Source organism: Salmo salar, chromosome 23 (genome assembly GCF_965601325.2).
Source record: "Salmo salar chromosome 23, fSalSal1, whole genome shotgun sequence".
Classification (NCBI taxonomy): Eukaryota; Metazoa; Chordata; class Actinopteri; order Salmoniformes; family Salmonidae; genus Salmo; species Salmo salar.
Window position 1 is genome coordinate 36866758 of NC_138313.1, and position 23257 is coordinate 36890014.

Below are 23257 nucleotides of genomic sequence, written 5' to 3' on the forward strand. Positions count from 1 at the left end.
TTAGGAGAATCAGGTTAAGGGTTAGCAAAGATTCTCAGGCGAGACTCAAACATGCAATATTTGATGTCACTGACATTTGCTGCATCCCTTCTAGTCATGATCCATCACCCCCAACTGACCCTGTGGTTACTCATAATTCAGTCCCCAAAAAAAGGTCAACAGTCAATGAAGACACCCATGATGGCACTATCAAATTAATAATGAGCTGACAATTAAAGTTGCCCCCAAAAAGTTTAATAACTTGAATACAAAATTGTTGCCAGTGTTTTACTAGGACATAGGCCTATGCAATTCACACAGCTGAAAAACTGCCCCCCCCCCCCCAAAAAAAAAAAACACTCCCCTTGCCACCCAACTAGTCTTGTTGGTTTTTAGCACAAGACCTCTGAATTATAAAATATATTTTTGCAATTAGGATATATAATAAATTGGCACATTTTTGCATTATTGGAGTGTCATCATGAATTTGTTAACTCTGGACAAGGAGAAAAGAGAGTGGGATGGGTACTGGTTGCATACTCATACTCACCTACTGGCTTAAATTGAAAAACTGCAGAGAAGTGTTGCAATTTAGAGGTTCCACTATAGGGCCATGTGATAATTCACTTAAAACTTGATGAAAGTGTATGTTCAGGATATACCATGAATAAACTAAAAGTACTGTCAATTACTATAGTTGAAGCATTAGAAAAGACAGCGCATTGCATTTCCATCCGCCCTCTAATAAAATGGAACAGTGGATTATTCAGAGAAACAGCAGTTATTAGGAAGATATTATTAAATCATAGTTTATTAAAATGGGCAAGAAGAACATGGGGAGGTCAAAACAAAGAGTTGATCTCCATTACAAACAAAGATTTAGAAACTCCAGCATTCTTAGTGCCAAACGTTTCACAGAAAACGGCATTTATGCTTTAAACAGGTAGAGGGGGAAGTTTGGTAGGAGAGTCCAGGTTACCATATAAAAACACTAGTGGGTTTTACAGCCAAGAAAAAAACAAAAAAAAAAAAACATTCAAGCCCATCCAATGTATTCACAGACGAAGATATGAGGGCCTTTTTAAAATCTGTTTCAAAATGACAGTGAAAGAGTCAAGTGCTCAGTCAGTCCTCTCATTCTTATCTAACGTTTGGAGTCAGGTTTAGGAGGAGTGTGTGTGTAGGCAGGGAGGGGAGTGTGTGTTACGTGCTCTTCATCATCTTCCTCTTCTTCAACATCCTCTCTCGCCAGTCATCAGGTAAAGCCTCAAAGTTGGCATTCTTTCCAGCTTTGCCCCTGCAATCCAACAGAAATCTATTTCTTACTGCCTTTCACCAAAAACATGTGCATTACAAGTTAAATATAACAACCTAATGCATGTCTCCCAACACAAAAATAGTGTGCAATCACAGTAATTCAGCTCAGGTTTGTGAACGTCCTCATCATTGAGAGGCATGTCAACATAAAAACAGCAGGTACACTAAGGAACAGTAACCACTGCTGGACTAGATCAAACAGACTTCTACATTTTTTTAAATCAGAGGCTGTATGCAAGTGTCTCAGAGTAGGAGTGCTGATGTAGGATCAGTCTTTTAGATCATTATGAATAAGATACATGGACAGTGACCTGATCCCAGATCAGCACGCCTACTGTGCGATTCTTAATAAGGCCCAAGAAATGTACAACTTATTTAAAAAATGGGAGGGGGGGGAGGGGCCTCGTACGTGAGTAACTGCTGCTGTTTCCACTCCTCAATGCTCCTCTTGTTGAGCTGGTCCCTGTCCTCGTCGCTAGAACTAGCCTGCTCCTCCTCGTCCAGCTCTTTCTGGATGCTCTGCCACTTCTTCACCAGGGACGGCATCTTCGTCTTGCTCTTCTTCGACTGGACACAGCAACCAGGGGAATAACAGAGAGAATGGGGGATTGTCATTTAATGCCAAGTGATTTGATTCTATTAGGAGACGCTTTATATACACTGCTCCAAAAAATAAAGGGAACACTTAAACAACACATCCTAGATCTGAATGAAAGAAATAATCTTATTAAATACTTTTTTCTTTACATAGTTGAATGTGCTGACAAAATCACACACAAATAATCAATGGAAATCCAATTTATCAACCCATGGAGGTCTGGATTTGGAGTCACACTCAAAATTAAAGTGGAAAACCACACTACAGGCTGATCCAACTTTGATGTAATGTCCTTAAAACACGTCAAAATGAGGCTCAGTAGTGTGTGTGGCCTCCCACGTGCCTGTATGACCTCCCTACAACGCCTGGGCATGCTCCTGATGAGGTGGCGGATGGTTTCCTGAGGGATCTCCTCCCAGACCTGGACTAAAGCATCCGCCAACTCCTGGACAGTCTGTGGTGCAACGTGGCGTTGGTGGATGGAGCGAGACATGATGTCCCAGATGTGCTTTTAGTTTTTACTTAAGAAAATATTTACTGAATTGCGTATATATATATATATATATATTTTTTTTTTTACATCAAATTAGACTGCTGATCTTTTACAATCCTTTCTCCTCAATGCATAGAACAGATCAAATGTTATTAGTCACATGCGTCAAATACATCAGGTGTAGACCTTAGTGAAATTCTTACAAGCCCTTAACCAACAACGCAATTCAGTAAATATTTTCTTAAGTAAAAACTAAAATGAGACAGGGGGTACCGGTACTAAGTCAATGTGTGGGGTACATGTTAGTCGAGGTAATTTGTACATGTAGGTAGGGGTAAAGTGACTATGCATAGATAATAAACAGCAAGTAGCAGCAGAGTAAAAACAAGGGGGGGGGTTAAGAAGCTGTTAAGGAGCCTTTTGGACCTAGACTTGGCGCTCCGGTAACGCTTGCCGTGCAATCGCAGAGAGAACAGTCTGACTTGGGTGACTGGAGTTTGACAATTTTTTGGGCCTTCGTCTGACCGCCTAGTATATAGGTCCTGGATGGCAAGAAGCTTGGCCCCAGTAATGTACTGGGCCGTACGCACTACCCTCTGTAGCGCCCTACGGTCAGATGCTGAGCAGTTGCCAAACCAAGCGGTGATGTAACCGTTCAGGATGCTCTCGATGGTGCAGCTGTAGAACTTTGAGGATCTGGGGACCCATGCCAAATCTTTTCAGTCTCCTGAGGGGGAAAAGGCATTGTTGTGCCCTCATAACTTTCTTGGTGTGTTTGGACCATGATAGTTCGTTGGTGGACACCAGGGAACTTGAAGCTCTCAACCTGCGCCACTACAGCCCCATCGATGGGAATGGGGGTGTGTTCGGCCCTCCTTTTCCTGTAGTCCACGATCATCTCCTTTGTCTTGCTCAAGTTGAAGGAGAGGTTGTGGTCCTGGCACCACACTGCCAGGTCTCTGACGATCAGGCCTAGCACTGTTGTCGTCAGCAAACGTAATGATGGTGTTGGAGTCCTGCTTGGCCACGCAAGTGGGTGGACAGGGAGTATAGGAGGGGACTGTACACGCACCACTGAGGGGCCCCTGTGTTGAGGATCAGCGTGGCAGATGTGTTATTGCCTACCCTAACCACCTGGGGGTAGCCCAGGATCCAGTTGCAGAGGGAGGTGTATTGTCCTTTGCTTAGTGATGAGCTTTGTGGGCACTATGGTGTTGAATGCTGAGCTGTAGTCAATGAGTAGCATTCTCACATAGGTGTTCCTTTTGTCCAAGTGGGAAATGGCAGTGTGGAGTGCGATTGAGATTGCATCATCTGTGGATCTGTTGGGGCGGTGTGCGAATTGGGGTGAGTCTAGGGTTTCCGGGATGATGGTGTTGATGTGAACCATGACCAGCCTTTCTAAGCACACCGACATGAGTGCTACGGGGCAGTAGTCATTTAGGCAGGTTACTGTCGCTTTCTTTGGCACAGGGTGGTCTGCTTGAAACATGTAGGTATTACAGACTCAGACAGGGAGAGATTGAAAATGTCAGTGAAGACACTTGCCATTTGGTCCGCGCCTGCTCCGAGAACACGTCATGGTAATCCATCTGGCCCCGCGGCCTTGTGAATGTCGACCTGCTTAAAAAGGTCTTGCTCACATCGGCTACGAATAGCGTGATCACAGTCATCTGAAACAGCTGGTGCTCTCATGCATGCTTCAGTGTTGTGTGCCTCGAAACGAGCATAAAAAGGCATTTAGCTCGTCTGGTAAGCTCACGTTACTGGGCAGCTGGGCTTTATTGTATATAGGGGTGTGACGTTCAGACTAATTTGGGATCAATAACGTCTAAAATAAAAATCCTAACTGAAACCACCCCATTTTTGTACAACGTCGCAGTGAAGTTATCACAACTACAATTAATAGGTCCTGAGCATCATAAAAATACAAATTAACAGATTGAGAGCTTGCAGAGAACAGTCAAGCTCTCAAAGACCATACGTGGCGTTGACAGATTGTTGGCCATCCATTAACATGATGTCATGTTATTGAAATGAGCCATCACATTGATGAGAAGTGGGACATGAAGTACGTACAAAAAAAAAAAATGGAGGAGAGGCACACCGAGAATCTAAAATGGCATTAATACCATCGTTGCTGAGTGGGTGGAGGACAGCAGTAAGGTGACCGCCATAAGGTAGGGTTTCCACAAGTTACCACAGCCATAAAGTCAAACTTTCCTAGATTGTAAAAATGTATGAAAACAGGAAATTGTAGAAGTAGGTGGGCTTTATGACTTTGTGGCTGTGGTTACTCGTGACAACCGGTAGGTAGGTAGCCAGGACTGCGGTAGATTGAACTGCATTGTCCCCTAGCGGTTAGACGCAGAACCATATCTGGATTGTGAATTCGCATCATGACGATTCTTTTTAAAAACATCAAGCATTTTTTGTCACATCCCTAATTGCATATGAAAATCAAAGACACTCACCTTATCCTTCTTCAGTTTCTTAGTCTTATCCATTAGCAGTGTTTTAAACCCTGTGGGGTCCAGGGCAGATGGGGCCTGAGTGGGGGGTAGCGGGGGGCGGGTAGGGGGAGGTGGGAGAGGTGGGGCCACGGTTTCAGAAGGCAGTGGAGGTGTAGCTACCGCAGACACACCCCAGTAGGCAGCTCCTGACATCACAGGACGGAACACAAAAGTTAACTATTTGATACAAGCGCTACACAGTTTAATTGCAAACCATATGATCTCTAAACACCAAACACCTATACTGTGAGACACTAGTGTCTTACATCTCCCATCAGAAAAATACTTCAATCACAGTAATTCAGTACAGGTCTGTGAAAGTTCTCATCATTGAGAGTCCTGCTACTTCAAGAGTAATGTTAACATGAAAACCAGCAGGCTGGCGACATTATTGCCCTTTACCTGCTGTGGCGATAGTCTGTGTGTAGAGGATGGCGCTGCTGCCAATGGTTACAGCCTTGGTCAGCTGACCTGATCCTGAAGCCTTGCGTTTCTGACTCTTACCCAGCGAGGCTGTAGGCTCCACAACCTGAGGAGAGAAAACACTGAAAAAGGTAAGTTTACAGTAAAACCCCATCTTATGCTAATGCAAAACTAAATGCTTGTTATGCACATCTCTGATCAGATTTTTTGGGGGTTGCAATCACATTCATTCAGTACCGGTCTGTGAAAGTTATCATTAAAAGTTATGTTAACAAAAACCAGCAGGCCCACTGACTGGCACTTGGCAACTGCTGGACTAGGCTGTCATCTAAAAAGTGTTCTTAGTCTATTCACAAGACCACTAGATGACATTTGAGGTCTGGATTAGTAGAATGGTCACATACCTTCATGCCAACAACACCCGGGGGAAGTGGAGGCTCTGTTCCAGGTGCTGGAGGCTCACTGTCATCATCCTCCATCTCTACCTCCTCTATCTCTCCATCATCCTCCAGGGGAGGAGGGGGGAGAGGGGGAGGTGACTCTGGGGGTGGAGGGGGAGGCGGGGGGGAGTCGGCAGGGGGAGGGGGCTGGTCAGGGGGAAGTGGGGGCTGAGGCACAGACCAATAGGAGGGAAGGCCAGGCTGAGGAGGGACGATGGGTGTGAAGACTGAAGCTCCTGCAATATGATAGAAAATGTATAAAAGCTGGAGTTTGTTGTGTACCCTTTCTTTGTCAGAGGGGAGGAATAAGGTTAACCAAATATTGACTAGTTAGTAACATATGACCGTGGCAGGTTCCATAGCTCAAAACTTGCTAGTTAGCTGCTGAAAGCCAAATGTGCTAAGCTGTCCATCTCCCTTCAGATTTTTTTTTTGCAATCAGTCATTCAGTACAGGTCTGTGAAAGTTCATTGAGAGTCATGCAACTAGCCAACTAGTGTGGTTCAAGGCCAAGAGATTCATCTGGACCTGTAGATACGGTGGCTGTTATGGGGGTATAAGAGGACAGTGAAGGGTCTTGGGGTCTGACCTGCGACTGCGAGCCCATCAGTGGGTATGGGCGGGGGTTTGGGGTCCCCATGTATGGATGGCTTGATATTTTCTACTTCTTCCACGTCTTCCTCTGCTGGAAAGTCCCACTGGGAGGCACTGGTGCGGTCATTAGTATAGAAATACCTCCTCTGCTCTCTAGAAGGAGGGAGAACAGAGATACAAGACAGTCTCAACAGCTGGCATCATAACTGGCTGAGTCGTTGTATTCTTTGGGCGGGGGGGTGTAGGTAGATGGGACTGCCACAGAGGGAGAATGTTGGGCTGGACAGCCAGGTTAGCCATCCAGGAGAAGGGCCAGATTGGATTGATGGGGAACCCACCTTAACGCTCTCAAAACCAAATTAACAAACCAAAACAAACAGCTTGGGTCCTGTAAAGTCGATCAAAGCAGGGTTCAGATGTTCACATAATGTTTGTCAAGACAACATACACAAACAACCTTTTGCCCCCCCAAACATATATGCCAGAGATATAGGCATCTTCATCGTCAACAACCAACAACCAAAAGCAAAGAAACTAAACACTTCATACATTTTTTTATATTTTTTTTATACCAGAAATATCTATCAATTTTCAGTCAATCAAGGAATAAAAACAGGAAACATATGAAATAGAGTTGGTCTGACCTGCTGGGTCCTCGTCAACGCTCCGTCTTCGCTTTAACTGAAACGGTTTGTGACACTCCTCATTTCCAGGGGGGGGGGGGGGTCACTGTCGCCCAGCAATGCATTCTGGGGCTGTAGTCCTGTAAAGTGCAAAGCTCTCGCGCACAACCACCTTCCTAGCTACTGTACCCCTGTTCCACTAAGTGGACCCCCAAAGCAGTCTACAAAGCTCCCCCCCAAAATACAAGAGCCAGAGTCTGGGCTATGGTTGGACAGGACAGGTTGTCCTGTCTCTGGTGGTAGTGTTGGGGGATCAGGCTGCCAGCATTGCATCACAGAAACCTTGAGTGTCTCCATTTCATGTAATCCACAGATTGGTAAGGATCTCCCCCATAGTAGGTTAAAAAGGTAGCGACCCCAGCTCTGAGGGGGTCGTTGTCACAGGGGTTGGGGGGGTGATTAAAGATGTTAAAAGGTAAGGAGCGCGTACCTGTCCCAGTGGCACGACCAGCCTTTAGGGGCGGCGTTAAGTTCGTAATGTTTTATGTGCTCGGCGGCTTCCTGCAGCCTGCGGCGGAGATAGATCCCGTTCAGAGCCCCCTCCCGCCAGTCAGCGATCCGCGTCTGACAGAAAGAAAGGGAAAAGGGGGGGGGGACAATGACTTAGGCATGCACCTTGTTTTCTAAAATGAGGATGGTGATCAAATTAATAAAAATAAAAAACATTTCCCATCAGAACAATAACTTGCAATCAGTCATTCAGTACAGGTCTGTGAAAGTTCCCATCATTGAGTCATGCAGCAAGCCAACTAATGCGGTTTAAAGGCCAAGATAATATAATCTGGACATAAAGATATAGGCTGTCATTGTAGGTAAACTATGACAGACTATGGTCCTCCTACCTCAGTCTGTAACAGAAGAAGCTGGAAGTTGGAGATAGTTTTCTTGTTGATCCCCAAAAACTCCATCTTGCTGGTTAAGGTGTTGGCAAGTTCCCCGATCTGAAACTGAACATTCAAAACATTTTATTAATTAGTTAGCCACTAGTTATTTTAAAATCACTCATGAGTAGGCACACGGTTCTCATGCCGAGGCCCTACTACGAAGAGTTAAATTGGTGCGAGAGTTGATAAAGTCTCAGTACCTTCAGCTCTGGAGTTTCGACTTCCTCCTTTGGTGGCACATTAGTAACCGTTTTGTCCCCAGTTTCCTTGTCCTCCTCTTCCCCGGCCTTCTCTGGGACTTTGGAATGTGCTGCAAAACATGCATAAGAGGACTAGTATTAAGGCTAACCCTATATGTGTGTGACAGAGTTGGTCTGGGCAGCATATCAGATCTTAAGTCCTCAGGGCTCAACATTAACGCTGTCCGCTTGCAAGGGGCAAGTAAAAAAATATATCTTTAACACCCATTTTTTTATTTTATTTTTTTACGAACAAGCAGATTACAGATCCGTTGTCTGAATGGACAAGTAAAAAAGAGCATACAAAAATCATAATATAAAAAACAATTAGGCTACTCCAATCAACATTGGATCAGATTTAGATCAAAATGCCCTCCGGATATGTCTTGCTCACTGTCCTACCAATCTCTGCAGAGCGTGTTGGACTATAATAATTGTAGGCCTGCATTGACAGGCATGAGCAGTCTTTCTTTTGAGATCAAAGCGAGCCGCGTTTGCACATTTGTTGATAATTGCTAGTGAGTTATTTGCCCAGTTTTAGCCAATTTTGGTTCAGCAATAAAACCAATGCTGTATACTCCAGTTGTAAAACTGTCTCAATATTGGCCATGTAATTCTGAGAAAGCAACTCCTATGCTGTCTAGAACTCCTCTGAACACAATTACTGAGTTAGCTACCTCACCCATCTTAGCTATTTTAATCCCGGTTCATTGAATGAGGGAATTATTTTATGAAGACATACTGTAAGTAGTTGGCTGTAATTGTAATGTGTCAGGCTTTTGAGCCAGTCTTGTTTGAACATACCACATTGTAAAAAGAGTAAAAATAAATCAGCTGCTCAACAGGACCTAGATAAGCTGCCGCTGGTGTTTGAGCAGGGTTGGATGAAAGGAGGGTTGACAGACCACATGTGTTTTATATAGTAGCCCATTAGTGCAGTATTTTACGTTGTCGGGGGGGGGTTAAGTGCCTTGCTCAAGGCCACAAAGGCAGGAGATGTAATACATGAGATCAGACCAGCAGCCTTCCATTGTCAATACCAGTAATAATGTTATTTTGTGAAGTGGTTCCTTGCAACATACAACAATTTTCAGTTACCTTTTTAGACCATGGTGTTACAGACCCAAGTGACTTGAGCTTAAGTCCTACTTGTTCAAAAGACTAGTGGGTAAAAAAGTGAATGTCCAGCCCTGGTCCTAGAGAAGAGTTTACATCCCAGGATGAACCACATCAGAACAATATAATAACGTAATCTGCCCAGAGTTTGTGTATGTGGACTGGATCGCATCCTAACGGTCCTCCAGACACTCACCTGTGTCTGGGTCTTCCCGTGTATCTGAGTCCCTGCTGTTTGAGTCAGGGCTGGCTGCTCTGAGGAAGGCTGTCTTCCACATGGTCTTTTTCGGAAGCAGGCTACGAGGCCCCGCGGCAGCCTCCTGACTGGCCTCAGAACAGGGGCTGGAGCCCCCCACACTGCAATCGCCCTCTTCCAACGCCCGCAGCTCAGCCTAGGGGGCAGAGGGACAAAAAGAGGACAGATACTCATGTTGGATTCGTTGTAAAGGATAACTCCCAACACTAGTTCCGCATGTGTTGAATTGTCAACATTTGTGACCTTTTCAAAAGAGTTACAACATATAAACTCCCTTGACAGAGATGTACATGCAACATCCCTGGTTAAATAAAGGATGAATAAAACATAAGCTGACCTTTTTCCTGTCCAGAGCCAGCTCCAGCTCCATGGTGTCCTCTTCTGTCTCCTCTGCATCAGAGTCCTCCTCAGACTGGTTCCTGCTGCGTTGGTCCCTCAGGGGGTGTGTGGGGGTGTCTGGCTCATTCATTGGAGGAGCGGGGGACCCTGGGAGGCTATCCTCCAAGCTGTTCTCCCTCTCCTCCAGCCCTCCCACCAGCCTTTTCCTCCACTTCTCCTCTGCTTCTTTCACCTCTGCAGGGATGAGGGGACCGAGGAGGGAGGCAGCCACACCATGACGCTCCTCTTCCTCACTAGCAAGGGCCACCACACTCTCCATCACCTCCTGTCAAAGAGACACTCAAAGTTAGACATACACGGACACACTTTTGCCAACAAATGGGCAGTGAAGTACTTTTTGGGGATTCACACTGAATCACTGAGCACAAAAGTAGTCAAATAACTCACCTTTTTTGTCTTGGATGTTAGGGCACTAACAGCAGTGGAGTGTTGTTCAGCATAGCAACCTGCACTCTGTGTAGCTCCATTTCCATTGACTGTTGGGCTACAGGGGATGAAACAGAAAACAGGTCAAATCTAAAACTAAGAACAAAATACATTTCAGAGTCATGCTGTAGCATTCAAATCCACTTGTATGACTAACATTTCTATATTATTTTGTACCATCCACTAACACCTCACCTGTCTGTGTACTGCTACAGGCCCTGCATCTGGTGGGCTAGGTAGTAGAGGTCTACCAATTAAAATCGGCATGGTCGATTAATTAGGGCCGATTTCAAGTTTCATAACAATCGGTAAATCTGCCTTTTTGGACAACGATTATGGCCGATTACATTGCAATCCACGAGGAGACTGCGTCGCAGGCTGACCACCTGTTACGCGAGTACAACATCAAAAAGGACCTTGTGGCTGCAAGGAGCCAAGCTAGGTTTAATGCTAGCTAGCAACTTGTCTTATAAAAATAAAAATAAATCTAAACCTAATCACAAGTCAACTACACATGGTTGATGATATTACTAGGTTAATAGCTTGCATGTAATCAATGCGGTGCCTGTTAATTTATCAACGAATCACAGCCTACTTCAACTTCATGATTTAACGAAAGCACATTTGCGGGGGAAAAAAGCACAATAGTTGCAATAATGTACCTAACCATAAACATCAATGCCTTTCTTAAAATCAACACACAAGTATATTTTTTTAAACCTACAGTGAGGGAAAAAAGTATTTGATCCCCTGCTGATTTTGTACGTTTGCCCACTGACAAAGAAATGATCAGTCTATAATTTTAATAGTAGGTTTATTTGAACAGTGAGAGACAGAATAACAACAACAAAAAATCCAGAAAAACATATGTCAAAAATGTTATAAATTGATTTGCATTTTAATGGAGGGAAATAAGTATTTGACCCCTCTCAATCAGATAGATTTCTCACTCCCAGGTGTCTTTTATACAGGTAACGAGCTGAGATTAGGAGCACTCCCTTTAAGAGTGTGCTCCTAATCTCAGCTCGTTACCTGTATAAAAGACACCTGTCCACAGAAGCAATCAATCAGATTCCAAACTCTCCACCATGGCCAAGACCAAAGAGCTCTCCAAGGATATCAGGGACAAGATTGTAGACCTACACAAGGCTGGAATGGGCTACAAGACCATCGCCAAGCAGCTTGATGAGAAGGTGACAACAGCTGGTGTGATTATTCGCAAATGGAAGAAACAAAAGAACTGTCAATCTCCCTCGGCCTGGGGCTCCGTGCAAGATCTCACCTCGTGGAGTTGCAATGATCATGAGAACGGTGAGGAATCAGCCCAGAACTACACGGGAGGATCTTGTCAATGATCTCAAGGCAGCTGGGACCATAGTCACCAAGAAAACAATTGGTAACACACTACGCCGTGAAGGACTGAAATCCTGCAGCGCCCGCAAGGTCCCGCTGCTCAAGAAAGCACATATACATGCCCGTCTGAAGTTTGCCAATGAACATCTGAATGACTCAGAGGATAACTGGGTGAAAGTGTTGTGGTCAGATGAGACCAAAATGGAGCTCTTTGGCATCAACTCAACTCACCGTGTTTGGGGAGGAGGAGGAGGAGGAATGCTGCCTATGACCCCAAGAACACCATCCCCACCGTCAAACATGGAGGTGGAAACATTATGCTTTGGGGGTGTTTTTCTGCTAAGGGGAGAGGACAACTTCGCCGCATCAAAGGGACGATGAACCATGTACCGTCAAATCTTGGGTGAGAACCTCCTTCCCTCAGCCAGGGCATTGAAAATGGGTCGTGGATGGGTATTCCAGCATGACAATGACCCAAAACACACGGCCAAGGCAACAAAGGAGTGGCTCAAGAAGAAGCACATTAAGGTCCTGGAGTGGCCTAGCCAGTCTCCAGACCTTAATCCCATAGAAAATCTGTGGAGGGAGCTGAAGGTTCGAGTTGCCAAACATCAGCCTCGAAACCTTAATGACTTGGAGAAGATCTGCAAAGAGGAGTGGGACAAAATCCCTCCTGAGATGTGTGCAAACCTGGTGGCCAACTACAAGAAACATCTGTCCTCTGTGATTGCCAACAAGGGTTTTGCCACCAAGTACTAAGTCATGTTTTGCAGAGGGGTCAAATACTCATTAAAATGCAAATCAATTCATAACATTTTTTACATGCGTTTTTCTGGATTTTTTTGTTGTTATTCTGTCTCTCACTGTTCAAATAAACCTACCATTAAAATGATAGACTGATCATTTCTTTGTCAGTGGGCAAATGTACAAAAACAGCAGGGGATCAAATACTTTTTTCCCTCACTGTACATATGTAGTTAAGAAATTCATGTTAGCAGTCAATATTAACTCGGAAAATTGTGTCACTTCTCTTGCGTTCAGTGCAAGCAGAGTCAGGGTATATGCAGCAGTCTGGGCCGCCTGGATCGTTGCGAACTGTTGAAAGGACATTTATTCCTAACAAAAGACCGTAATTAATTTGCCTGAATTTTACATAATTATGACATAACATTGAAGGTTGTGCAATGTAACAGTAATATTTAGACTTAGGGTTGCCACCCGTTCGATAAAATACGGAAGGGTTCCGTATTTCACTTAAAGAATAAACATTTTGTTTTCGAAATTACATTTTCCGTATTTTACCATATTAATGACCAAAGGCTCATATTTCTGTGTGTTAATTATATTATAATTAAAGTATATGATTTGATAGGGCAGTCTGACTGAGCTGTGGTAGGCAGCAGCAGGCTCGTAAGCATTCATTCAAACAGCAGCTCTTAGCAATGCTGGGATGCACAGCGCTGTTAATGACTTCAAGCCTATCAACTCCCGAGATTTGGCTGGCAATAGTAAAGTGCCTATAAGAACATCCAATAGTCAAAGGTATATGAAATACAAATGGTAGAGAGAGAAATAGTCCTATAATAACTACAACCTAAAACTTCTTACCTGGGAATATTGAAGACTCATGTTAAAAGGAACCACCAGCTTTCATATGTTCTCATTCTGAGCAAGGAACTTAAACTTTAGCTTTTTTTTACATGGCACATATTGCACTTTTACTTTCTCACCCAACACTGTTTTTGCATGATTTAAACCAAATTGAACACGTTTCATTATTTATTTGAGACTAGATTTGATGTATTATATTAAGTGTTCCTTGTTCATTCAGTATTGTTGTAAATGTAATTTATTACAAAAATATATTTTATTTTAATTATAATAATAAATAGGCCAATTAATTGGTATCGGCTTTTTTGGTCCTCAAATAAATCGGTATCGGCGTTAACTCATAAATCGGTCGACCTCTACCAGGTAGAGGTCTCACCTGTCTGTCTACTAACATCTCACCTGTCTGTGTACTGCTGCAGGCCCTGCACCTGGTGGGCCAGGTAATAAGGCAGCTGCCAGGCCACTTCGTTGGTCTGAGTGTTCCAGTAGTAGTAACAACCTGTGTTGTCATCCCACACCTCCTGCCAGTCCCCCATCTCCAATCCTCCCACTGGTGGACAGGAAACAAATAAGGAACTCTAGATCAGCAGAACCGCACACTTGACATGTCATAAACAATGGCCAACTGAACTTCTCAGGTAAGTTCTGCACAAATGTATGAAATACAATTAAACCGGTCACCTCCAGCGAGTGAAGTATGGGTATCATACTGGAAGTCTGCCCCAGTACTCTCCGGCTCTGTCCCCACCTCAGAGGCATGTTGCTGGGCTTTGGGTTCTGGACGTGGTGGGGTGGGGGCTGGGGCCGACTGATCCCCTGTGGGCTCCTCTGAGCCCGGCTGTGTAGTGATTGCGTCAATTTCCTATTGGGGGGGGGGGGGGGGGAACAGTTAAATTTGTTTGTTTAAAAAGGATAACACTTGCCTAATGACATTAACAAATCAGGGAAATAAAGGCCAACACGTGGCAATCACTTGTATAGCGTCTGATTCGCACCTGAATCAGTAGACTAATCCATTGCGGAGGCTGCGGGGATGGCACAGTCCATCACTCTAGACAGGCATCAGCAACGTAAGGCACGCTTGCCGCGAGGGAATTTGCCTTGGCATGCCAAGCAAGTTGATAAAAAAGGACAAAAAGTGAAATTGCATTGTTTTCCATAAATGGCTACTGCCTTGGACCAGACACCGTTTGAGAGAATATTCCTTAGGCCTACAGTATGTGTGAAGATAACGTGTCTTAGATATAATTTTAAAATGTTGAGTCAAGAAGGGAAGCGTGGCTTGCACAAGGCGCGTCTCTCTCCAGAATGCACTCTCGCCAACTCATGCGCATTAAATTGTTTCATAACTTCATTGTGTGAATTGTATCATTCACTGTTACCCATATCACCAGTAGTACATTTACAGTTAATTCCCATAATTTCTAATCTGTTTACACTAATTTATGTTAATGCATTTAATACATTATCGTCCTTTACCATTCTCATTGTCGGAGTGGACAAGTTGTTTGCAGAGCTCACAACCTACACTACACTTGTGAGAAACAAGTTTCAGTGTAATTTAAGTGGTCAATGTAGTTATTGTATTGTTTGGAGCACTCCTGTCCATGTTGAGTAAGGAACAGTAGGCCTAGGCTACACGGCCTGCGCACAAATGTATAAATGTGCCCATTTGGGGATGTCTGATAGCCTTAACTCACAACCACTAATGACCCGTGGAGCTTCTCAAAGTAATCTCTTCACCTCAAAACAGCAAGTAAACTAAGTGTTTTTACATCCATTGAGAACAATAGTCTTTCCAGCGCTCTCCCTTTCGATTGCCACAGAGCCTTGGTGTGAAATGGGAAAATGTCATGCTCTGATCCAGTGGAAACGTAATTATTACTGAACAAGAATATAAAATGCAACAATTTCACTGAGTTGCAGTTCATAAGGAAATCAATCAATTTAAATAAATTCATTAGGCCCCGATTGATGGATTTCACATCACTGGGCATGGGCGGACATGGGCCCACCCACTTGGGAGCCAGGTCCACCCACTGGGGAGCTAGGCACAGTCAATTAATTAGGTTTTCCCTGACAAAAGGGCTTTATTACAGACAGAAATACTCAGTTTCATCAGCTGTCCGGGTCATTGGTCTCAGACAATCCCGCAGGTGAAGAAGCGAGATGCAGATGCCCTGGGCTGGCGTGGTTATTGTATTTTTTTTATTCATTTCATATTTTACCAGGTAAGTTGGGGGGGGGGGGGGGGGTCTGGGGAATAGTTACAGGGATGAATGAGCCAATTGTAATGGTATGAGGGCCAGATTGGGAATTTAGCCAGGACACCGGGGTTAACACCCCTACTCTTACGATAAGTACCATGGGATCTTCAATGACCACAGAGAGTCAGGACACCCATTTAACGTCCCATCCGAAAGACGGCACCCTACACAGGGCAATGTCCCCAATCACTGCCGTGGGGCATTGGGATATTATTTTAGACCAGATGAAAGAGCACCTCCTACTGGCCCTCCAACATCATTTCCAGCAGCATCTGGTCTCCCATCTACAGACAGACCAGGACCAACCCTGCTTAGCTTCAGAAGCAAGCCAGCAGTGGGATGCAGGGTGGTATACTGCTGGCTAAGAGAAATTAACATAAGATTTGCCAACAGCTGTAGTAGACATTCCTGCAGTCAGCATGCCAATTGTACACTCCGTCAAAACATCTGTGGCATTGCGTTGAGAGGTAAAACTTCACATTTTAGAGTTGCCTTATTGTCCCCCAGTACAAGGTGCAACTGTGTAATGATCATGCTGTTTAATCAACTTCTTGATATGCCAGACATGTCAGGTGGATTAATTATCTTGGCAAAGGAGATATGCTCATTAACAGAGATGTAAAAAAATGTGCGCACAATTTGAGAGAAATAAGCTTTGTGCGTATGGAACATTTCATTTCAGCTCATGAAACCAATACATAACATGTTGCGTTTAGATTTTTTGATATACAGTACCAGTCCAAAGTTTGAACACACCTACTCATTTCCAGGGTTTTTCTTTACTTTTACTACGTTGTAGAATAACAGTGCAGACATCAAAACTATGAAATAACACATATGGAATTATGTAGAAACCAAGTGTTAAATCAAAATATATTTTATGAGATTCTTCAAAGTAGCCACCCTTTGCCTTGATGACAGCTTTGCATACTCTTGGCATTCTCTCAACCAGCTTCACGAGGTAGTCACCTGGAATGCATTTCAATTAACAGGTGTGCCTTGTTAAAAGCTAATTTATGAAATTTCTTTCCTTCTTAATGCATTTCAGCCAATCAGTTGTGTTGTGACAAGGTAGCCCCCCTACCTCCCTATATAGATGATCACCCTATTTGGTAAAAGACCAAGTCCATATTATGGCAAAAACAGCTCAAATAAGCAAAGAGAAACAACAGTCCATCATTACTTTAAGACATGGTCAGTCAATACGGAAAAAGTCAAGAACTTGAACGTTTCTTCAAGTGCAGTCGCAAAACCCATTAAGCACTACGATGAAACTGGCTCTCATGAGGACCGCAACAGGAAAGTAAGACCCAGAGTTACCTCTGCTGCAGAGGTTAAGTTCATTGGAGTTACCAGCCCCCAAATAAATGCTTCAGAGTTTCTAATAACAGAAACTGCATGAAATCAGGTCTTTGTGGTAAAATTGCTGCAAAGAAACCACTACTAAAAGGACACCAATAAGAAGAGACTTGCTTGGGCCAAGAAACACAAGCAATGGACATTAGAACAATGGAAATGTGTCCTTTGGTCTGATGAGTCCAAATTAGATTTTAGGTTCCAAATGCCATGTCCTTGTGAGACGCAGAGTAGCCGCATGTGTGGTTCCCACCGTGAAGCATGGAGGTGGTGGTGTGATGGTGCTTTGCTGGTGGCACTGTCAGTGATTTATTTAGAACTCAAGGCACACTTAACCAGCATGGCTAACACAGAATTCTGCAGTGATACGCCATCCATCTGGGTTGCACTTAGTGGGACTATCATTTGTTTTTCCAACAGGACAATGGCTATTTGACCAAGGAGAGTGACGAGTGCTGTATCAGATGACCTGGCCTCCACAATCACCCGACCTCAACCCAATTGAGATGGTGTGGGATGAGTTGGACTGCAGAGTGAAGGAAAAGCAGCCAACAAGTGCTCAGCACATGTGGGAACTACTTCAAGACTGTTGGAAATAGCATTCCCCGTGAAGCTGGTTGAGAGAATACCATGCGCAAAGCTGTCATCAAGGCAAAGGGTGGCTACTTCCTAGAATCTCAATCTATTTTGATTTGTTTAACACTTTTTTGGTTACTACATGATTCCATGTGTTACTTCATAGTTGATGTCTTCAGTATTATTCTACAATGTAGAAAACTGTAAAAAAAAAAACAAAAAAAAAAAACCTTGAATGAGTAGGTGTGTCTAAACTTGACTGGTACTGTATCTGATCATTTTTTATCCCTTGCGCAAATACAGCAGTGTCTGGAGCTCACTGACAAAGGAAACTGAGGTCCCAGAATAGTTGATACAATGTTTAAGCATGAGCTGTGGGTCAGCCCCAGTTGATACAATGTTTCAAGTTTGTTGCAGACAGGCTGAGTAGAGGGAGGAATGTGATTATTTTTAGTTCAAACAACCCTCCAATATGATTCATAGGAATTAGCCGCATGACAGGAATGAACAAGTATATATATATTCATATTCTACCTGCAATGTTTGTGTTGGCTTTATGTAAGCCATTTTTACCTAGGCAATACAAAACAAAAAAAACAATTGAAATAAAAACACGTTAACAAAAATGTGCATATGAAAAAAATCAGAAGTGGCAGCCAGATTGGTAGAAACTGTAAATTTGCACTCTACATGAGAAAGGTTGCCAACCCCTGGTGTAGCATATTACAGGCAACTTTAGGAGCGTAATGGCAGAATCAGCAAAGGCCAGCAGGAGGAGGGTAAGGAACAGGTTCTGGTCATCTTTATCTGTCTCCCTCGAGTCATGTGTGTATTCATTATTTCAAACAGTGCCCATAAAACAGACAAGCTTGGTGCATATAAACTCAGCAAAAAAATAAACGTCCTCTCACTGTCAACTGTATTTATTTTCAGCAAACTTAACTGAGAGTGAGTATGTGTAAATTTGTATGAACATAAGATTGTCTGTTGTTCAAACTGAACAAGTTCCACAGACATATGATTAACAGAAATTGAATAATGCATCCCTGAACAAAGGGGGGGGGGGGGGGGAGTCAAAATGAAAAGTAACAGTCAGTATCTGGTGTGGCCACCAGCTTAAGTACTGCAGTGCATCTCCTCCTCATGGAGTGCACCGGATTTGTCAGTTCTTGCTGTGAGATGTTACCCCACTCTTCCACCAAGGCACCTGCCAGTTCCCGGACATTTCTGGGGGGGAAATGCCCCAAGCCCTCCGACACAACAGGTCCCAGACGTGCTCAAAGGGTTTGAGATCCGGGCTCGTCGCTGGCCATGGCCGAACACTGACATTCCTGTCTTGCAGGAAATCTAGCACAGAACGAGCTGTATGGCTAGTGGAATTGTCATGCTGGAGGGTCATGTCAGGATGAGCCTGCATGAAGGGTACCACATGAGGATGTCTTCCCTGTAACGCAGAGCATTGAGATAGCTTGTTGTCATTGCAGGCACAGTCCGATGATGCTGTGACACACTGCCCCTGACCATGACGGACCCTCCACCTCCAAATTGATCCCGCTCCAGAGTACAGGCCTCGGTGTAACGCTTATTCCGTCGACGATAAATGCGAATCCGACCATCACCCCTGGTGTGACAAAACCACAACTCGTCAGTGAAGAGCACTTTTTGCCAGTCCTGTCTGGTCCAGCGACGGTGGGTTTGTGCCCATAGGCGACATTGTTGCCGGTGATGTAAGGCAGGTCCTCACCAGACAACAGGCCTACAAGCCCTCAGTCCAACCACTCTCAGCCTATTGCGGACAGTCTGATCACTGATGGAGGGATTGTGCATTCCTGGTGTAAGTAGGGCAGTTGTTGCCATCCTGTACCTGTCCCGCAGGTGTGATGTTAGGATGTACCGATCCTGTGCAGGTGTTACACGTGGTCTGCCACTGCGAGGACAATCAGCTGTCCGTCCTGTCTTAAGCGTCTCACAGTACAGACATTGCAATTTATTGCCCTGGCCACATCTGCAGTCCGCATGCCTCCTTGCAGCATGCCTAAGGCACATTCACGCAGATAAGCAGGGACCCTGGGCATCTTTTCTTTTGTGTTTTTCAGAGTCAGTAGAAAGGCCTCTTTAGTGTCCTAAGTTCTCATAACTGTGGCATTAATTGCCTACCGTCTGTAAGCTGTTAGTGTCTTAACGACCGTTCCACAGGTGCATGTTCATTAATTGTTTATGGTTCATTGAACAAGCATGGGAAACAGTGTTTAAACCCTTTACAATGAAGATCTGTGAAGTTATTTGGATTTTTACAAATGATCCTTGAAAGACAGGTTCCTGAAAAAGGGACGTTTATTTTTTTGATGAGTTTAGTTGATTTATTAAAACATAGGCTGTGTCTCTATATGGAGAAAATAAATGTTTTTAAACAATTGCGATTGGTTGAAAGAACAGACCACTGTCGACCCAAAACAAATGTGGGGTCGGGGACAGCCCTAACAGTAATAGAGTATTGATATACTCACAGCCATGAAGTTGGCGAGTATATCTGCAGACTGGTGTTGGGTCCTGACAGTGGGAGGCTGTGGGTCCGCATCCTCTTCCTCATCACTGTCCTCATAGGCCCCCAAGAGGGACAAACCCTCTGAAGAGAAACAGAGTCACTGGTCAGGTAGTGTACATAGGCAACTATGCTTGTGCGCGCGATTAGTAAACAGCCCTGAAGATGTCTTGTGTTACCTCCCCCAGCTAATGCATAGGCTTGAGCTCAGCAGGACGACAGCTGTCTGGCAGGAGATCTGGGTTTGAACCAAATTCACACAAGCAGATAGATGTGCCAGGACACACCCACCAATATGGCATAGAGTGCCTTCAGAAAGTATTCATACCCCTTGACTTATTCTATATTGTGTTACAGCCCGAATTCAAAAATCGATTAAATACACCCCCCCCCCCCCACGACAGTGAAAATGTAATCATTTTGGCAAATTTGGGGAAAATGAAATACATAAATCTATGTAAGCATTCACATCCCTGAGTCAATACCTTGTAGAATCACCTTTGGCAGAAATTATAGTTGTGAGTCTTTTGGGAGTAAGTCTAAGAGCTTTGCACGCCTGGATTGTATAAAAGTTCACCCATTTTTCTTTATAAAATTCTTCAAGCTCTGTCAAGTTGATTGTTGATCTTTGTCAGACAGCCATTCTCAAGTCTTGACAGATTTTCAAGCAGACTTAAGTCAAAACTGTAATTAGGCAAAGCAGGAACATTAAATGTCATCTTGGTGAGGAACTGCTGTGTAGATTTCTTGTGTTTCAGGTTATTGTCCTGCTGAAAGGTGAATTGGAAAGCAGACAACCAGGTTCTCTATGATTTTTTCCTGTGCTTAGCTCTATTCCGTTTTTTCTATCCTAAAAACTCTTGCCAATGACAAGCATACCCATAACATGACGTTGACACCATGCTTGAAAATATGAAGAGTGGTAATCCATGATGTGTTGGATTTGACCCAAACATTGTAATCAGGATATAAAGGTAATTTCTTTGCAACATTTTTTTGCAGTATAACTTTAGTGCCTTATTGCAAACAGGATGCATGTTTTGAAATATTTGTATTCTGTACATGCTTCCTTTTCACTCTCATTTAGATTAGTATTGTGGATTAACTACAATGTTGACCCATCCTCAGTTCTATCACATCCATTAAACTAAATATTTATAGTCAGTCACCATTTGCTTCATAGTGAAATCCATGAGCTGTTTCCTTCCTCTCTGGTAAACTGAGTTAGGAAGGACGCCTGTATCTTTGTAGTGACTGGGTATATAGATACACCAACCAAAGTGTAATTAATAAATGTCACCATGCTCAAAAGGATATTCAATGTCTGCTTTTTTTTTATTTTAACCCATTTACCAATAGTTGATCTTCACGAGGCATTGGAAAACCTCCATGGTCTTTGTGGTTGAATCTGTTTGAAATTCATTGCTCGACTGAGGGAACTTACAGATAATTGTATGTGTGGGGTACAGAGATGAGGTAGTCATTCAAAAATCATGATAAACACTTATTGCACACAGTGATTCCATGCAACTTGTGCTGTTACTCCTTAACTTATTTAACCTTGCCATAACAAAGGGGTTGAATACTTGACTCAAAATGTAAGCGACTCATTTTTAATTAATTTGTTAATTTCGTAAAACATAATTCCCCTTTGACATTATGGGGTATTGTGTGTAGGCCACTGACAAAATCTATAATCTATCCATTTAATATTCCGGCTGCAACAAAACGTGGAACAGGTCAAGGGATGGGAATACTTTCTTTAGGCACTGTATCTTACCTGTGGCCTTAACGGGCATCCTCATTTCTGTGGTTACTTCTCTTGGAAAACTGTATTCATCACCGTTACCGTCCTGCTCGTCTGCAAAACACGCATATTTACAATTGTTAAAATGGCTGAATAATGGAATATTTAGCTAACTAGATATGTGGTCTGGATTGAGCAGAGGTCTAGCTACCATTGATAGGCATAGATAATTGTATAAATTGTCATCGTGCTAGTTTGTGTAACGTGTTTGGTCACCAAATCAGACAACAGGCCGCACGCGACAACAAATCGCTATTTGCGCAATATGTTAGCCTAGCATATTCACGTTAGCTGTCTAGGCTACCTAGTTAGTTAACACTTTAGAAACCGCGAAACACCCCAAAATATATAGTGTTGCCTATATTGCTTCTGAACTAGTTATTTAAACAAGTAAAACAATGCATTCATTTCCGGAACATAGCGTTACATTTTGAACGACTGACTAGCCAACCTAGCTAGGCTACGTCACCGGCTAGGCCAGTTAGCTAGCTTCTACAATGTGTGATAAGCAAAAAATGGGCCCGATTTTGAACGAATCATCCACCGACCGAAAACCAAAACATAAAATATGATATTGTCGTCGTATTTTTACCTTCGGATGCTGAACCTAAAGAGTCTTCTCTTCCACATACGGCCCCGCTTCGAGGTGGGAAAAGCTGCAGTATTGTTCTGCGTCCTCCTGTTCCTGTGCGAGTTTTCTTTCCCATCGCTGGTCTCTGGTCCCACTGAGGTATATGGTTGCAGCGTCTATGCACTAGCCCACCGAGGCAAAGGCGTTGCTGTTTGTACCGTTGAAGAAAAATTAAAACTATCCACAACACATCTGGTGTCAAAGGGAGGGTATTTGTACAAAAGTTCTAATGCTGTTTTATAAGACCTGTTTGTGTGTATTTGTTTATATTTATATTACATGTGTATAGGGAACATCATTGAGGGGCGATGACATACGGAAGTCCTGTAGGCGTTAGTAGTAGATTATATACATTTAATTTGTGAACATTTGATTGGATTAAAGTAGTAGAGTCTAAATGAAGTACATTCATATGTTTGCTATATTTCAAGAACAAAATCACTATCATCATAATCATAACTTCATCACAGGCTTTTCTTACAATAGTGCACTGCCAACAAAGTGTGATTTGATTAGGCTACAACAAAACATGATTTGATTAGGGTACATTTGTTGTTCTTGTAGCCTACTACTCAATCTCAGATAGCACAATATTCCACTTGTGTGTCATTTCTAGAGCTAGTCTCATACAGCTGTTTTTATTTAATTTTATTATAGATAAGAAGCTCCTGTGATAATATTAAAACCCATTAAAAATATTTGAATCAAATATACGGCCCTATCTGTCAGATAACCTAAATTATGCATAACTCTG

At 43.4% G+C, this 23257-nt stretch overlaps 1 protein-coding gene across 1 annotated transcript; it reads right to left on the minus strand.

The window, feature by feature from the left end:
• Positions 1-772: 772 nt before the first annotated feature.
• Positions 773-22791, minus strand: fnbp4 (formin binding protein 4). Its single transcript, XM_082968082.1, has 17 exons — positions 22465-22791; positions 21846-21926; positions 20031-20149; positions 14006-14186; positions 13724-13874; positions 10322-10418; positions 9873-10199; positions 9476-9671; positions 8125-8234; positions 7883-7987; positions 7471-7604; positions 6353-6510; positions 5728-5999; positions 5303-5429; positions 4862-5046; positions 1706-1863; positions 773-1276 (listed from the first exon to the last, which is right to left on the minus strand). Exons 1-17 carry the CDS (start codon positions 22577-22579, stop codon positions 1183-1185), a joined length of 2610 nt encoding a protein of 869 aa, XP_082824208.1. The 5' UTR covers positions 22580-22791; the 3' UTR covers positions 773-1182.
• Between the last annotated feature and the right edge of the window lie 466 nt (positions 22792-23257).

What these genes read in the sequence shown, in the direction of transcription:
- fnbp4 (XM_082968082.1), bottom strand. Translation starts at nt 22,579, where the DNA reads ATGGGAAAGAAAACTCGCACAGGAACAGGAGGACGCAGAACAATACTG. An exon ending in CCATACTTCACTCGCTGGAG is followed by an intron (nt 13,875 to 14,005) that starts GTGACCGGTTTA and finishes CCTGTCCACCAG; the next exon opens with TGGGAGGATTGGAGATGGGG. An exon ending in AGAAACTGAAGAAGGATAAG is followed by an intron (nt 1,864 to 4,861) that starts GTGAGTGTCTTT and finishes TGCTGTGTCCAG; the next exon opens with TCGAAGAAGAGCAAGACGAA.